General features: G+C 38.4%; 1 protein-coding gene across 7 annotated transcripts in view; it reads right to left on the bottom strand.

Moving 5' to 3' along the window:
• The window catches only part of RAB28 (RAB28, member RAS oncogene family), an 82,853-nt gene that overhangs the window by 51,921 nt on the left and 12,345 nt on the right, over window positions 1-18,587 (bottom strand). For all 7 annotated transcript variants that reach the window (XM_075420549.1, XM_075420553.1, XM_075420551.1 and 4 more), the window contains exon 4: window positions 9,036-9,165. In XM_075420549.1, the coding sequence (XP_075276664.1) occupies window positions 9,036-9,165 (130 nt within the window). The remainder of the gene's footprint in view (window positions 1-9,035; window positions 9,166-18,587) is intronic.

Genomic DNA, 18,587 nt, shown 5'->3' on the forward strand with positions numbered 1-18,587 from the left:
TGGCTTATCTCAGTGAACTATTACGATCAAAGTTTGGTACTGCCTTAGTAGTTACTCCCATGATAACAACTTCACACTCATATTACACAGACAAATAATGCAATACCTTTTTTAATTACCTTTTTTTCCTCAAAAAAAAAAAAACACGGACCTATAAAATAAACCAAAGTAGACAGCAGAAAGAAATTGCAGCTCATTCGGAACCTCCTCAAGACATACCACCTCAAAGACCAGAACAATGAAGAACTCAGAGGTGCTACTGTGATGAAGGCATTAATACGCTTAAAGCTGTATCAAAAGCCACACATTTAGTAGTGTATACATACTCCTACACTGAAATCGGCATCATAAACTCAGAATGTCTCATTATATCAAGTGTACGGAGCTATAACTATGGACTATACTTGAAATCGTACCATTGATTTCTGCTTCCTTCTCTTGCAAATCCCCAATAAACATGATCATGTCCTGACAATTACACAATTTTAAAATATACATATAATGCATTCGCCATAATTTTTCTTCTTCATTATTAAAACTGCAGGCACATAGTTCATACTACACCACTCAGAAACGCTTATTTGAACACTCTACTTATTGGTCTTCTATTGCATTTTGCTCCTAAAGGATCTGACAGAAAATTATCTTGAAAAAACAGCAACATAGCAAGATAAACCTATAATATTACTTTAACTTTAATGTCTGTAAGAACTTCAAATCTTCTAAAATATTTTCAGGAAAATGTGTCAGAATTGCATTTTTCATACTACAAACTCCTATTAATCATAGGAGGTTAATGGAGGTTATACATTATGATTATATCCCATATTAACATAGGCTATCCTTCATCCTTTAAACTGAGATGAAAAAATTACTGGTTACTTCCCATAAAAATCTTAAATTTTTATGGTTCATTGAAATAAATAGAAAAAGCTTAAATTTTCTGATTAGGAAGAAACTTCTCTTCCACTCTTTTGCTCTTTCAGAGTAGTAAATACACTCAATTACTACATGCATTTCGATTGAGGTTGCAATGTACACATGAATACTGTATAACTGTTGCTCTGTCTTGTTAGTCTGACTCAAACTGTGAAGCATCACAGAAAGATTAGTTTACTGACTTATCTAACTTTTAAATAGAAGGTAATGCTACAATAGCACTTGTCATTTTCCCACCTTGTCCAAAATCCTAATACTAATGCCCTATTCACACTCAAAATTTGGTTATCCTCTCTCATCAACTTCCTTCAATAATAATATACGAGAATATATTTCCACAGTAGCTAATGGAGACATTCCTACAAATCAATGTGCTGCAGTGATACAGAAATAAAAGCTTACTTCACTGTAATGATGCTTCCAGACTTCCCTCAAGTCAGGTGGTTACTTGCAGTTAATGATCTGTGACATACCACACAAGTAGTCCTAAAAAGACTTATTATCCACTGCATGTGCAACAATATTTGCTTTATGGATGGCTAAATGAATGAAGACATTCAATGTAACTGTAAAAGTAAAATCAAAAGAAAACTTACAAGTAACATGTTTTCTTTGAGTAAAAGAGCTGTGAACATTTTCCATTAATACTTAACCTTTTGCTGGAGCAGTGCAACCACATATAATGCTTGAATCCATAAAGCCCAAGAGCTGCTCAGGGTTAACACTGATTAACTGCCCCCAATCAAATGTTGTAACTTTTAAAAATTTCAGAGCGCTTCACTCCACTAATGAAATCAAATCGCATTTATGTCATACGGCAAAGGTGGGAGCAGGACAACTTGCATAGAAAAGAAATTCTGTCCTGTCTTAAAAAAGGTATTTTTTTCAATCCAATAAAATAGACATTAAATTTATTGATTTTTAAAACTAGTATTTTATGCTGCACTGCCTTCCATTAATACACTAATAGAAAATAATAGCAAATTAACTTCAAATAAGCTGCAATCCAACAGCACAATATCTCCCATGACTCTCAGACTGTGCAGACATTCACACATTTTCTGTTTATAATTTTTTTCATTTATTAGACTCCGCTTTTGTCCACCATATGTCCACCGTAGATTAACTATTCCCTTAGGTACAATTAAGGGCTTTTCATTTGTTGTAAGAAGACCTAAGTATGAAGGACGCAGCCAGAAAAAACATTTCTACCTAAACCAAAAACAGAAGCACATTCAGCCTGGACTATGGTTTATGCAGCATCTTTTTTATTAGACGTGTATGTCTACATTGCTAAATAAACGCCAGACAAAATCCATGGAAACAGTAAGAGATCTCTCAGCATTTCACTTGTGTATTATTGCAAAAATAGGACACATATACTGTTCTAACCTTTGTATTTAAACGTTTTACTTCCATTTTTTAATGACATCTTTAAAGATTTTTCTGAATTTATGTATAACTTAGTGAATGAGAATATATTATTTACTGGCACTTCTGTCACACTGGTGTTTGAGTCCCAACTACACTAACAATATTCTACCAGGTCCTTGAACTCGGTCTTAGTTCTTGGTTAGTCTTAGCAGGAAAAACTTTTGTGCACAAATAAAAAACTGAATGGCAGCCTCAAGATTTTAAGTGCAGGAAGAAGAAACCAAGTTATTCACACTCACTAAAATAAAAAAGCATAACATAAGAACAGTCTGCCAGTTGGACTAGTTCATGACTACCATCACCTTCTTGTTACAGCACCATATGATCCAAATAAGAAAACATTGATTTCAGCAAACAGTTTGTACAATAGCTAATCTGTCCTGGTTCAAACAACTGCAAATTCACTGATTTTCACAGAATTACACTTGTTTATATCAGGGCTCTGTCTAGCTGTACAAATCTCAAACTCAGACAAGTGATATAGCAGTAATGTATCTTCTCTGGGCATAACGTATACACCATTCAGTTTCATCCCTGTACTGAATTCCACACTGTGGCAGAACACAGATCAAAACGCAAGCTCACTACTAGCTAATCCTATCTGCGTTGAACATCAGAAATTGGTCTTAAGACAGGCAGGGCAGAAAATTATTATAATGATCGTTAATTATCTTTTGAGCAGCATGACAGAAAAGATTTCCCCATTCCACTCTATTATTTTTGTTAGTACTCTGGCACAGGCCACTTGGCTTTTGAAAGCCACCATCAAAATCCCCCCTGTATACACGCTCCAGTAAAGGCTGCAGCACTGGAAGAAAGTCCAGAAGTCTAAAAATCTGCCTTTAACCAGCTTATTTAGAAGCTGCTGGGTCCACTGTGACTTCCCACCCAAGAGATTATGAACGGATTCTGAAAGAAGGGTCCAAGTAAAACATGGGCTGATTTGCAACCAGATGCAACAGATAGATTTATCACAGCAGATTACAGGGAGACTGTGGACAGAATGAAGTCCATATGCTCAGATTCTTAGGATCTGTCCTGCCAGGTGTTTTCCCTTCTCAGCCAATGGAATATGTTTAAGTAAATATTACACAACAGCAATAAACCTTCCTTCTTTTGCTCTGTCTAATTTTCTGTGAGTTCAGCTACTTTCTAGTGAACGGTACTTCAGGCTCAGTCTCCGTTTATGTATCTCTGTGTGGCATATATCACAGTTTAGTAGACTTGCCCACATGGCAACTTAACAGACATAAACAGATCGCTTCCGCTGTGATGGCAGCCAGCACCATTGATACCATGCCAAGCATGCTTCAGGATCAAAATCTCACAAGACAGATGCTTTCTCAGACAAGCGAGGTAATTCTGTCACTCAAAAGTGTGTATGTTTCTAGATTGCTCCCATCCTTAAAGTAACACAGAGCACATTCAGACACTGGTTTGGAATTATATTATTACGGTGAATAAAAGATCATTTTCACCTGTGATTTGCCCTTTCATTAATTTAAATTTCTTGTTAAAAATAATTTTTAAAAAAGGTTACCTGACCATTGAAACAGACAAATCCATAAGACTGCAATTTTCTATTAATCTTACAAGTATGTTGAGACAAACATTCTATACATATTTTAAAACAGGCTAGCATTCTTCATTTATTCAAATGAGTTGGTAAATTGACCGTAGCACTGGACAAGGTTTTCTTTTTAAGGGAGTCTCTACATGCAAGTAGTTTACCCTCCAATCCCAGGAGCATGTGTGAGGCTCAAGTGACTGGACCTGCTGTCAGGCATACAGGAACAGTAGTTTAATGAGGCACAAGACTCAAAAGAACATGGGTCTTCGCATTTGCTGTTCAACACTTGTCTTAATTACAGGTGAAGGACCTAGCAAGTACAAGCCCACAAGAAACAGGAGTAGAAAACAGCTGGGGGAGCTTGGGAGGGACAAGAGAATGAAAGCATAGTTCTGAATTTTAATAAGCCAGAATCTCAAAATTAGTATTAATGAAGAAGTTTTCCGAGTACAACTGGGGAGACTAAATGTATAAGGCAGTAACAGTCCACAAGCAGACTGGGTATGTCCTGTTACCAGCCAGATTCACATTAGTACACCAAACGTTCATTCGTATCTGGGCTGAAAAATTTCTTTCTGTGCTCAGATAAGATAGGTAAAAACATTTTACGTTGTATGTAAATGCAAGTTAAAGGGTACACTAAAATGTAACCTTTAAACTTCGCAATGTACAGCACACCACTTCCTGTTCAGAGATAGCACTCCAAGATCAATTAATCATGGCTAAGACGAACAAACGGTCAACGTTCTTAATTAGTGTTGATGCATTCTCCTCTGTGCCCTCATCTGTCATGAAGACTGTTTAAAAATCTGAGTTATTAGTCTTTATTGAGGAGTGGATCTGGTTAACATCTCCAAGAATAGAAATCATTCACCCATCCACTATACACTGGTACCTGATAATTCCTACCCCCCATATAAGCTACAGATAACCGCCGCCCTAAGACAATCTTGGTAGCTATAAATCAAAATGAGTGTAGCTCCCATGCAACCCGGGTTAATTTTTGTTTACAATATATCCACTGAAAATGCTGGTACGACACTTGAGGAGTCTGCCTATAGATTAGTGCAGAGGAAAATACATAAAGTAGTCAAGGCAGGAAGGAAAGAAACACATCAGTCAAACGAAGCATAGTAAAATCTAATTCACACTAACAGCTAGAAGACGCATTGCGACTACTGAACTTTGTCAATACCAAATTTAAGCAAAGATCCTAAGTGCACATAGTACAATTCATTCACTTGGTAACTATAGTTCCATTTATCCTATACAATGTAAGTCAAAGTATTTGACAGCAACACTTCTATAAAAGTTTGAAGTTATTGCATTCAAACTCAAAAGCATTTGTTAATCTTAATAAGGTTTACTCCCTTATTTCTGGTGCAAATGAAGTGATATTAGCAACACAGAAACACGCACATTTCAAATATACTTCTATTAAATAAGATTAAAATACCACAAAGTAAGTTGCAAGGAAAGTTAAGATTCAATGCCAGCTTTAAGTTTTAGGACTATTAAGATTTTATGACTCGCAATTAATATGAAAAAAAATCTACATTAAATTTTACATTTCCTTTTATTGTTTACCAAATGCACAGACAAAAATCTACGGAAAGACAGAGAATTAACTGGTAATTGGACATAAGCGCAGGAAGCAGGTCTGGGCAACATCTTGACTCAAATCAGTTTTCTACTCTCTGACCAAATGTGTAGGCCAGGCTATGGAAAAAAAATGTACGGGAAAGAACGAAAAATAAAACTAAGCAACCAGGAGGAAGACAGTCACCTAAAAGAACCGCTTTCACAAAGGAGGACTGCATCTCCACAGCTCTTGTTCTCCCAATTATTTCTAATAAATTAGTAGGCAATGACAGACCTTCACTTCAGCTAGTCCTGAAGAAAAAAAAAAGGGGGAGGGGGGGGACGGGGACAAAGAAAAAAGAGGGGTGGGAAGGTCCAGAATTTAGGAGATCTCAACTCGTACTACTTTACTAATAAATTTCTGATGGATGAGAGACTGGAGACTGATTGGAACTTTGTACGTAGAAATTACCTTCCCAATGTTTCACAAGTAAATCTTAATCTCTTACAGACACAAAAGGACATTTTAATAAATTGCCACCACTCTGAAGTTAATTATCATGCTTTAAACAGACACATAGTAGCTTACTTTATTCGTGCTTCCAATCTATTGCAACGTGCAATAAAATAGAATAGTCAAAACTAGCACTAATGCATTTAAACTAGCACTGAACAGTTTCTTTAAGTTTGGTGGCATACTGAAGAAATTCCTGCAAACTTAATACATTTAACAGATAGACTGCAAATGGATACAAAAAAGCAATTAATTATGCAGTTTTATAGACAATTTAACAGCTAGTACACAATTATGCACTATATACTGCTATACCTGAAGTAATTTCAATGACAAAATTATCCAGGGAAATAATTTTCATCTAATAGGATTCATGTGTACAGTTTTCTGTATTTCATTGTGAAGGAAAATATTTTTCATTGTTTTCTTCCAAGTTTTTTTTTTTTTAAACTATAGCTTTATTCCTACTTCTGAAATACTACAGCAGAGATCCCAGGTGTATGTACCACAAAATGGAAAAATACACATTTCTTTCAGACAGTATTAGTAAGTGCAAATGGTCAAATGAGAGCCTAAGCTAAAGCTAAGTATACTTAAGAGTAGCACCAAATTCAGGCCAAGGTTCAAAAATGGATGGTTCCATCTGGGTTTCCAAATTCTTATCTAGGTATCTAAATAATGGCCCAATGCTTTCCAGTTGCTATGAATGAAAATAACTGCATTTTTGGCAATTTTTAAAAAGTTTTATCAGGAAAAGTTCAGTGTTAGAATAACTTGCCTGTGGATATTGACATTTCTACTCTTTAAGTAAGCATACCTGGATGTTTTCCTAAAAGACATGTATAGCTTAAAAACCAAGTACAATCCTGAAACAGAAACTACTAACTGAAAGTATTTCTCCTGTATGACACATGAGAACAAATAAGTTAATCAATTCATCAAATGGCTTTTCTTGGCTTTAAACCTATTATTGCTCTTGCATTGTGTACAAGCGTCTCGTCACTTACCAAGTAAAGAAGTTGAGCTATTCGGAACACAGTGATTCCACCTGAAGAATCTGTTAGTACTGGTGGCTTTATCCTTTCATAATAAGCAAGCATCAACACCATGCTTCCATATAAACACTCACCTCGTTTTCTATTTATGTAACAATAGGACCCTGACTACAGTTACCTCTCACAGGCTACTAAAGTACTGAAGTGGAAGCCCTCCTAAATATTGATCTCCTGTTACAGAATTCACAAAAGCAATACACTTCTAAAAGCTTAATTTTTATCACACTGAAATAAAAATAAAGGAAAAATAATTACCTCTGTAAGCAGCATCCCCTGCATGCTCGATGTGCAACAATAACAAACATCCTTAGGATGACCTGAAAGCAACATTTTGCTTTTTTTCTTTATACACAGCTTCTGAAGGAAAATTATGTAGCAAGCACACTGCTCCTTCAGCTGCTATTTTTGTAAAAATGAAAGCCCTTTCACTAGTTAGTGGGAGCCTTTATCTGGAAACTCACCTACAAAACCATATTCTATTTGCAGATGCTCCCAAGGAAAGAACTGCAGGCATGTATATGAGAAAAATGCATATACGTAAGGTATATAATAGAGACAAAACTCTTTCAAATGGAAACCAGTGTCTGATTTTATACTTCTGTGGTGTCATCCCAGAAAAAAAAAATTTAACCTATGTTACTGTGTATCTTACAGTAAATATTTCATAAGATTTGCAGAACTTCAGCTAGGAAGTCCAATTTTGGGGCAAAATATAAATCAGTGAAAAATATTTTTCATTTGAATTTCAACAGAATGTGTATTATTGACTCCAGTCTGCTAGAGTACAACACTGTCTATGTTATGCTTTCAGAGGTGCTATTTATATATTGTAACTCTAAGAGCTTCTCTGTTTTCTTCCCAGAAAATAAGTAGTCTTTCATAATTAATATCATAAAAATGTCACGGCATCACAGTAGCAACACTGCAGTTAATGGTTCTGAATGAAAGCATTGTCTCTAAATTGTTTTTAAATGGTGTTAAACAATACTAACTCGCTAGATGAGGTCTTTTTTTCAGGTTTGTTCATGATATAAACATTGTGACATGGACATAAATTACTTGGAAAGTCAAACAAAAAAAATCAAATCTGTTCTCTGTTCAAAAAATCATATTCACATGGTTAAAAAAATCTGTAGCTGTTTGCACTACCTTATTTCTAAAATCGCTTTATGTTGCTTTTATCTTCTTCAATAGAAAAAGGGTAAGAGATCCAGGATCAAGACCTCAGATATGTTAATAAGGACGTTTCTATAAGATTTCTTAGCTGGAAATGGAGGAATTTGGAATCCATCTAATTAGGAAACTAACTAGGTTATAGTTATTTAAAGCGGCATATTTTGGTGTCAGAAGAGTAAGTGTATCATACTTACGTGACCAAAAACAGGATAGGTTAAAAAAATCCCAGAGCAACTGGAAACATGTAACCTCATGTGCAAAACTACAGATAGCATGCAAAAAAAAAAACCTAATAAGCAACTCATAAACATTATGCCTACTGCACAGTGTAGTTATTTTCAATAACATATACCAGCGCTTAATTTAGCACTCTCTTAACATACAGAATCATGAAATATACCTGTTATTAGATCCAGGAATGCTTCCCAGTTCTCCATTCTAGACGCTTGCCATGGCTATATCCTGAAGCCCTATCAAATTCAAACATGGGTGAGAGAGATCTCTCTACTCCTGCGTGCTGCTCCCCAAGTAAAGAAAATACAGGCAGAGAGGCTGCAGGCTAGGCAGAGCATGATGCAGCATGTCCCTCAACCTAACTGCTCAGAACCAGAATCCTGAGGTACATCCAGATATGTCATCGGTACACAGCAACAACACACAAGACTGTTTAGTTTCATTTTACTAAAGATACATGCCATGCGCCATTTCTTCAATAGAGAGTAACATCCAGAGTATTTCAATTAATATTCAAGCATGAATAACTTACTTTTATTTCCAACCAAGGCCACAAGTGGCGGTGTTTCTGATTCTTCGTTCATTTTTTTTACCACATTATACCAATCTTCTAAATTTTCAAAGCTCTGGCTGTTGGTAATATCATAAACCAAGAGAATACCCTAAATAAAAAGATATATTTACAAAGTTACAGGTCATAAAAATATTTGAACATGGTAAATGTTTCATCAGTCTAAATTATTATTAACATAAAACAGAGCATTAACAAATAATGACATTGTCTCCTTTGAGGAATAATCAAAGTAATTATAAGCTTCTGTAATAAACACATTTTATTACAGTATGTCTCCTGCATTCCATGCATTCCAAATTCAGACGCTAACTCAACTACAAGGGCAGAAAAAAAATGACAATTCAGTAAAGAGCACAATTAATTAATTACAAATACTACAAATATTATTTTTAGTTTCACTGTTCCCTTTTCGAAAAAAATGAAAAAGCAGTTCAATCGTACATTTCTGCACACCGCCTGACTGTTGCCTCTCTGCTCTCCATGGGGAAGAAAGGCCAGATCCCTTCCTCCACTGTTGTACAAGACAAGCAAGAAGTACCGGCAAGCTTTACGCTTTCAAAGGAGAAACTAAAAACGTGATCAGAAGTTAAAAAGAAGGGAGTCCCATGTATTTCAGAGGTTTTGGGCCAGGCTAAAAGTAGCAAATACTCAAAACAGACTTTACTGAGGATTCCTCAGAGCTATTATCTAATATTGTAAAGCACAGCCTGTAAACAGGCCAAACATCCACCTTCTCCTCTCCATAATTCTAAGATCAGCTCTCCCAAATCAGTCTCCTCTCAATTACTGAGTCTTCTGCGCCTGCTTTCCACTACACCCTAATAAACTAAGTACCTTGTAAATGAGGAATAAAGTCAGAATTAGCTTCTGTTGCACTTGTTGTCCTGGTGTTCACATCTAGAACTCACTGTTCCTCACATGAAGTTTTCACAAATATTAAAAAAAAACCAAACAAATACAATGCATACAAAATTAGCTGGTACAATGAGCCACTGCAAATAGGAAAGATTTTTTCAAATAAAGGCTTTTAGGCATTTGTCTGCGCTGAACTTGACTTGATAGTTTCACGAGGAGTGTCTTACATCATAAAACAGAGTACACACTTATGAAATTAACTTGATGACAACAAACAGGTAGAGACTGCAAGGTTATTTGAGGAGAGTTTAGATTATATGATGAGAAACAAACTAATAGGATGCAATTCAATGCGTACCATGACAAGTTCAAAGGGAGCAACAGTCTACTGCACAATAGGAAACATCTGGCTTTGTAGCAAGTTCTATGCAATAGGATCAAGGAGTTCTAGCACATCACAGCTGAACATGTCAAGCTTATTTTGTAGCAAAAAGGCAAATATCACACTGGCATGAAACATTCCAGATGAAATAATGCATCCAGTTTTGGACACTGAATGTCAAGAAAAGGGTAGACTAGAAGAGACTAGTAACAATATCAAAGGTTTAGAAACCATGACTGACATCAGAAAATTGAAAAAAATTGACTGTTTCAGCAAACATAAGACTGATAGAAGGCACGATGTTGCTGGTAAAAGTTTCAAAAGATAAGAGGAGTTCTATTTTTATATGCCCTTATACACAGTTTGCAGATGACACTAAATTGGGAAGACCAGCCAATATGCCTGAGGGCAGGGCTATCATTCAGAGGTATGTAGACACGCTCAAGGAATTCAACATTCAACAAGGACAAATGCAAAGCCATGCAGCTGGGGAGGAATAAACAGTACAGGCTGAGGGGACTGACTGGCTGGGGAGCAACTGAAAATGACCTGCAAGTCTTGGTAGACAGCAAGCCAAATATGAGCCAGAAATGTTCCCTCGCAACAAGGATGGCCACGTGATCCTGGGCTGTATTAACAGATGCACAGCCACTAGACCAAGCGATCTGTTTCCTTTTACTCAGCACTTGTTAGATCATATCTGAAGTAATACATCCAGTCTTAGGCCCCTCAAGACATCAATAAACTGGAGCAACTTTAGGAGAGGGCCACCAAGACGATCAGAGGTTGGAGCACTTGTCCGATGAGGAAAAGCTGAGGGAACCACAATTCTTCAGCATCAAGAGGAGGCAGGTGGCCCTGGGAGGACCTGAAAGCAGTCTTGTCATACCCATGAGGAAGCTGTGAAGGAGATGGAGCCAGGCTCTTTACAGTAGTGCATGTCAGGAGGATGAAATACAATGAGCATAAGTCGAAACAAGAGAAATTCAAACTAGATATAAGGAAAAGCTTTTTCACCATGAGGAGAATCAAGTAGTGGAATAGGTTGCCCAAAGACGTTGCTCAGTCTCTATCCTTAGAGGCTTACAAGAATGAACTGGATAAAGCTGTGAGGAACCTAGTCCCATCTCACAGCTGACCTTACTTTGAGCAGGAGGTTTGACTAGAGACCTCCTGAGATCCCTTCCACCCTGAGCTTGCTTACGATTCTGTGATCAATACGACACGTAGCAATAGGTTTAACTCACAGCAAGAAGATTACAGCAAGAGCACATATTAGAAAAAAAAAACATAGACAAGAATAATAGTGAAGCTCTGAAATACACCACTTTCAGGGATAGCAGAGTCACCAATACTGGAGGTTTTCTGAAGGTTGATAAAAATGAAATAGACATTACACAGGCATAGCTTCGGAGAAGGGCAACAGCTCCTACTGAGATCCCTTCAATTCCTATTTCCCCATGACAGCAATACAAATGTGTCTTTTCCTTCAATGTCATCAGCTCCTTGGCAAAAATAAGTTCTTGTTCCTTATATTTATATGGCTGCTATTAATTTCTGGGGAGCAGCTTTCATCAGTTTCTTCACGGAACTTAAGAATTATGACACCCATCTTTTCCCTTGCTATCTTTCCTCCTTTACTAATCAAATCTAATATTAAATATCCTCTTCCTTCCTCCAACTTTTGTACAATTTATTCCTTGATATTTTGCATCTCAGTTAACTACTTCTGACTATTTTTATAACTACTCAAATGCCTGTGCATACATATATTTATCTTTCATAATATAACCCTTGCTCTAGGCATGACTTACTGATGTTATTAAATGCTCAGCAGAAAAGAAGAAACTGAAGGACAGGTATTGCAAAGGTTAAAAAAACCCCAGACCTAAGGCTGAAAGCTGTAAATAGGAAAGAGCGTATGGCACGGTTCTTTCACCAGTAGTCAAGTTCTCTCACCGGCCTGCAGAAAAGCAGAGTGGACTATCTAAACCATTTTCAGCACTGAAGAGTTTAATCAGAGTTAGACTGTAAGATAAAGTTATTAGAATCTGAGCATTTAAGTTTCTAACTAATTCTTCATCAAAATGCCACTCCGCTACATGTCCTCTAGCCAACTGCAGCTTACCTACACCTTTGGAAGAAAGAGTATTCACAGTGGATTTACTGTGAAAGAAATCATTGACAAAGTTCACAGCTATAGCTCCCCTAACTTCCTTCTGTTGCCCCTCTCCATGAATTAAACATTGCCTTTAAAGTATATTCTTAACCACTCCTTTTCTGAGTCTTGTCAATATTTGCTATAGTTAAGAAACAAAGATGGCAGGTACGACATCTTAGAGATGCAAAAACAAGCAGCACGGCATCCAGGTCAAAGAATACTTCTTGCCTAAATTTTTGCCACAACAGCACTCTATAAGCAGCTTTGTATGATACAGATAATTAATGAAGGACTAATCATAACTCCATAGCTAAATTTATTCCACCTTTTTTTATTTAACATAGAAATCCCATCATTGCTTTTACAAGAACACATCCGATTTTGGACAAACTTACAGTATGTGGAGTACAGAATGAGTAGATAGTATAACAGCTGTTACTTCCCCATTATGCATGGGTAAATAAGGTGGAAAATTAGCACTGGCCTTTTTACACAAAAGTAGTACATTTCCCTGCCACAAAAAAGGTTTGAAACATATGGAAGACAACACGCCCAGAACAGCATGTTAATTCTCTAGTCTCCAGGAACACAGCAAATAGTCCCTGCTTGCATAATCACACTCTAGTAAGAGAGACATTTTGCCTACATTAGTGCATATGTGAGTGCTTTTTGTTTTGGAATTACAGAGTATTTTTAAAAATAGGTCACTGGAAACCGAGAATATTGCACAAATGATTTGCTGGTCTCTGGAGAAGGTAGAGTCTGCAGTACTCTCATTCTATTAACAAACCAATTTATGAGGTAGTGTATTCCAGCTCTTAAAGATACTTTAAATTAGATACTTGGGTAGGGGCAGCAATTACAGGTAAGAGATGGGAGCAGTTCTGAAATACTTGCCATGCAAACAGCAGCAGAACTTATTACGGAAGTTTTGTAACCAGGCAATATATTCACACTAGACAATCAGCATTTAAAAGGTGTCAAGTTAATGTCAAGATTTGTCACAATGAAAGCTACAGACAACACTAATTAAAACCATATGTTTTATTCTTCAGGTTTATCCTCAGCTGCCCTCGTCCTATGACTGACTTTAGCAGGAAGGAACGACATTAACTTTCAAATTTTCACTAATATTCATGAAACGTGTCAGACTAAAATTCTAAAATATTTTTTTCTAGTCACAGAATATTTATTTTCACAAAGAGTAACTTCATTATGAGATCTTGCACATCTGCAGAAATGCTATTTTTACAGGTGAAAACTGTTTACAGTCTACATATACTTAACCACTGTTGCCTTTGCTGATACTGAGGATACGGTCACTCAAATACATGCAATTGAGTTGCCATAATTGAATGACTTACTGTCCCTCAGCTCAGCTGTGGTAACCGGCTATATGACTACTCTTAGCCCCTCTCAATTCCGAGATAAATGTGTCAGTTTATTAGCACCTTTCATTTATAAATATCAACAAGCTGTTTCCCCCCTCCCCCCAGCTTGCAGAGTTCTTCTGACCCTTCAGTGAAATTCAGCTGCCAAGATGAGATGCAGCAACTATACTGTTCTGGATGAGCAACACCAGAGGAAAAAAAAAAAGGGGGGGGGGGAGGGGGAAGCAACCGCTTCAAGATAGCAAGTGAATTGCAATTTCTCCAGCTGGCACTCTTATTTTAAAACATGGCACAAGAAATCAGGGACCTCAGCCAAAACAACGGCCCCTTAACAGTAACGTCACCAAAAGATCTAGCTAGAGATTTGATTCAGCCTTCATTCAAAGGCAAGGAAACCTCCAGTGGCAAGGTTTGCAGCAAAGTACAGATGGATGCTCCACTTACTCCCCCTGGTATCCTGATCAAATTTCGACTGCGATCAAGTGAACCGTAGACTTGCCATTAAGACAACCTTTACAGTTGCTGTAGATTCTCAAAACTTCCATCTCCAGCTGATCTTAGTATTTTATAAGTAGGTCTACCACACATTTGGATTTCTGAGCAGAAAACCAAGAATTCAGCCACTTGTAATTTCTGAATCTCACAATGAACAACCAGATGAAGTCTGTTCAAGGCTGTGGGCATCTGCACATACTGGATAAAAGCCTGGTGCATACTGTAGGCATGCTGCGAGCTATTCACGCATGTATTTTAAATTTGAATTATTTAAAGAATACGAGCAGATGAACACAGTATCTGCAACAGATGTAAATCATCTTTCTCTGTGTATGTGTACAGCTTCTGTACCTAACAAACAAGATGTTGAAAACCCCAGTTGCACCACACACACTGACCACATGCAAAATGCCATAGGTACACATACTTCTTTTGTAGCAACCTTCGCTAGAATTGCTTCAGTATTTTACAGACTTTCTTGTACTGGGGAACCCAAAACTGAACACAGTACTCCAAATGTAGCCTCAAAAATGTCAGAGAGGATGATAATAACTTTCCTTGATTTGCCTACTTCACTGTTACTAATGCAGCCCAGTATTCAGCTAGGTTTTACTGTTGCAAGAGTGCATTGCTGACTCCCATTCAACTGTTTTTTTCCAGTAGGACCTCCACCTTCTTTTCTCCAAAGCCATTTCACACAATGACTGAGGTTAGAAGTGACCTCTAGAGGTCGTTTGGTCCAACCCCCTGCTCAAGCAGGGTCACTCAAAGCCAGCTGCCCAGGACCATGTCCACATGGCTTTTAAGTATCTCCAAGGACGGAGACTTCACAACCTCTCTGGGCAACCCGTTCCAGTCCTTGGTCACCCTCACAACAAAAAGATGTTTCCTGATGTTAAGACGAAACCTCGCATGTTTCAGTTTGTGCCCACTGCCTCTTCTCCTGTCACTGGGCACCACTGAAAACAGCCTGGCTCTGTCTTCTTTGCACTCTCCCTTCAGGTATTGATATATACTGATAAGATCCCCCCTGAGCCTTCTCTTCTCCAGGCTCAACAGTCCCAGCTCTCTCAGGCTTTCCTCACAGCAGAGATCCTCCAGTCCATCAATTGGCTTCATGGCCCTTTGTTGGACGCTCTCTAGTTGATTCCTCGACAAGTGACTCTCAGCCTGCATAAGGTTATGCAGTCCCACATGCAGGACTTCGCATTTGTTTTCAGTAAACTTCACGAGGTTTCTGTTGTTCCATTCCTTCAGTTGGTCACGGTCTCTCAATAGCAGCCCTACCCTCCAGCGCAGTGACCATTCCTCCCCAGTTTGGTGCCATTTGCGAACTTACAATATTTTGTTCAATGTTCAAAGAATTAATACAAGACACAACCCTACTACCAACCCCTAAGGAATATGACTAACAATCAGGCACCACTAAGACATTGAGCTATGGACCAACTCCCTTTAAGTCCAGTTGTCCATTCAGTGTTTCAGTCACCTTATGGTTCACCCATCCAGTCTGTAACTCTACATTTTGTCTGTAATAATATTATGGGAGATTATGTCAAAGCCCTTGCTGAAATCAAGGTAAATGACATCTACTGCTCTCCTCTCCACAGAAACAATCACCTAACCACTGAAGGCAATCAAGTTGTTCGGGCACAATCTACCCTCGCTAATTCTGTGCTAGCTCTTCCCAATTACTTTCCTGCTGCTTTGCTGTCCAGTCAAAGGAATTTTTATACATACTTGAAATGTTTTTTTCTTCTAAATACTCCTACTTGTTCTACTTTATCTTTCCTCTTATTCTTCTACAAAGTTACAGATGTTCAACATGCAATAAGCTTCTGCCTAAAAATAAGCTGAAAGCAGTGCCTTTCTGAACTATTCATGGTGTTTCATGAATAGATCAAACTAAAGATAGTTTGGTGTTTTTAACAGGTGCTGTTACAAAGCTAACAGAAGAATGTGTTACAAGTCAGCTTTAATGATAAGAAGCCTACTACAGACATTGGCAATATATGCCAACAATGGGAGAGAGAACAGTCATTAGCTGACTGAAAAAATTACGGTTACAATGAGGGCTGGGGAGGATTGAAGAAGAGATTGGATGTAGGATTTTTTTGCCAATGTCCTCAGAATAACTAAAAAACAAACTTTTGTAACTTTAGGCTTACTGATATTGATTTGGTCGGTGAAGTGGATAGAGAACTGGCTGAATGGCAGAACTCAGAGGGTTGTCATCAGCGGCGCTGAGTCTAGTTGGAGGCTGGTAACAAGTGGTGTCCCTCAGGGGTCAGTACTGGGCCCAGTCTTGTTTAACTTCTTCATCAACGACCTGGATGAAGAGTTAGAATGTACCCTCAGCAAGTTTGCTGATGACACCAAACCGGGAGGTGTGGTAGACACACTGGAAGGCTGTGCTGCCATTCAGCGTGACCTGGATAGGCTGGAAAGTTGGGCAGAGAGGAACCTGATGAGGTTCAACAAAGGCAAATGCAGGGTCCTGCACCTGGGGAGGAACAACCTCATGCATCAGTACAGGCTTGGCGTGGACCTGCTGGAGAGCAGCTCTGTGGAGAGGGACCTGGGTGTCCTGGTGGACGACAGGTTAACCATGAGCCAGCAGTGTGCCCTGGCTGCCAAGAAAGCCAATGGGATCCTGGGGTGCATCAAGAAGAGTGTGGCCAGCAGGTCGAGGGAGGTTCTCCTTCCCCTCTACACTGCCCTGGTGAGGCCCCATCTGGAGTACTGTGTCCAGTTCTGGGCTCCCCACTTCAAGAAAGATGAAGAGCTACTGGAGAGAGTCCAGCGGAGGGCTACGAGGATGGTGAGGGGACTGGAGCATCTCCCCTGCGAGGAGAGGCTGAGGGAGCTGGGCTTGTTCAGCCTGAAGAAGAGAAGGCTGCGAGGGGACCTAATATATGCTTATAAATATCTGAAGGGTGGGTGTCAGGAGGATGGGGCCAAGCTCTTTTCAGTGGTGCCCAGTGACAGGACAAGGGGCAATGGGCACAAACTGAGGCACAGGAAGTTCCGTCTGAACATGAGGAGGAACTTCTTCCCTCTGAGGGTGACGGAGCACTGGAACAGGCTGCCCAGGGAGGTGGTGGAGTCTCCTTCTCTGGAGATATTCAAGACCCGCCTGGACAAGGTCCTGTGCAGCCTGCTGTAGGTGACCCTGCTTCAGCAGGAGGGTTGGACTAGATGACCCACAGAGGTCCCTTCCAACCCCTACTATTCTGTGATTCTGTGACTTTTTCACTACTTTGGGGCACTGGTATTAACTTTTTGACCTGTTACTGCTGATAAGAAACTCCTAAGTTTACCACCAAGTTGAATACAGAAAAAGTTAATAGCCGTTTATTTCCTTCATTGAGTTTACTTTGGGCATATGGCAACAATTTGTGATTAATCAAATTCCCTCTGTCACGGAAGCCACTTTCTCCTGTTGCTTGGTACATCTTTAACAGGGCAGCAAAATGTTTTTTATTAAAAAAATAAGAAAATGCTGTAAAACAGATGCAACAGCTAAAAACATTCAGACATTTTTTGAAATTGACAACATGTTAAATTAATAAGTTTGTCTTTACCCCATTAACTAATAAACCCTAATCTCCTTAATTAGCCATTCCTGTGCTGTACTTCTCAGTACAAAATTTCTGTCCAATAAAAGTTTTAGGATTCCATATTCCTATGGCTTAAAGTATTAGGGGAAAAATAGGTGCATTTGTTTTCTCTTCAGATAAATGTAGCATTATATAATAAACAACATGCTATGGCTATTGTTCTTATTACAAACTCCAAATTAAAGAACAGAGTACATTTTAGGATCACTCATGTTAAGAAGTTTGGCATATAGTACATCCACCTAAACAATCTCACAGCTCAAGATACGGTTCTAATATTTAGCTCTTACTTAATCCTACCATACACTTTAAGTTACTCAGTTAACCTCAAGATAAAATAAATTTTCATAGGATAGGAGCTCTGCAAAACTATTTAGCTACCTCATTGCCTCCTTTTGTTTGCCCTCTTATAACCCCAGTTGCATGTATGAGTTTAATGGTGTAGGATTGCTCTTAATTTCCTCCTTTTACTTTTTCCCCCCAGGAGGCATCTGTTCTAAAAGCAGCCACTACATCTACCATATGGATATCCAAATAGCCTTTACTATTTACTATGATTGCTTTTCTTAACTCAAGGCACAAAGCATGGAAACATACATCTGTTCT

The sequence above is a fragment of the Opisthocomus hoazin genome, chromosome 5 (assembly GCF_030867145.1).
Source record: "Opisthocomus hoazin isolate bOpiHoa1 chromosome 5, bOpiHoa1.hap1, whole genome shotgun sequence".
Lineage (NCBI taxonomy): Eukaryota > Metazoa > Chordata > Aves > Opisthocomiformes > Opisthocomidae > Opisthocomus > Opisthocomus hoazin.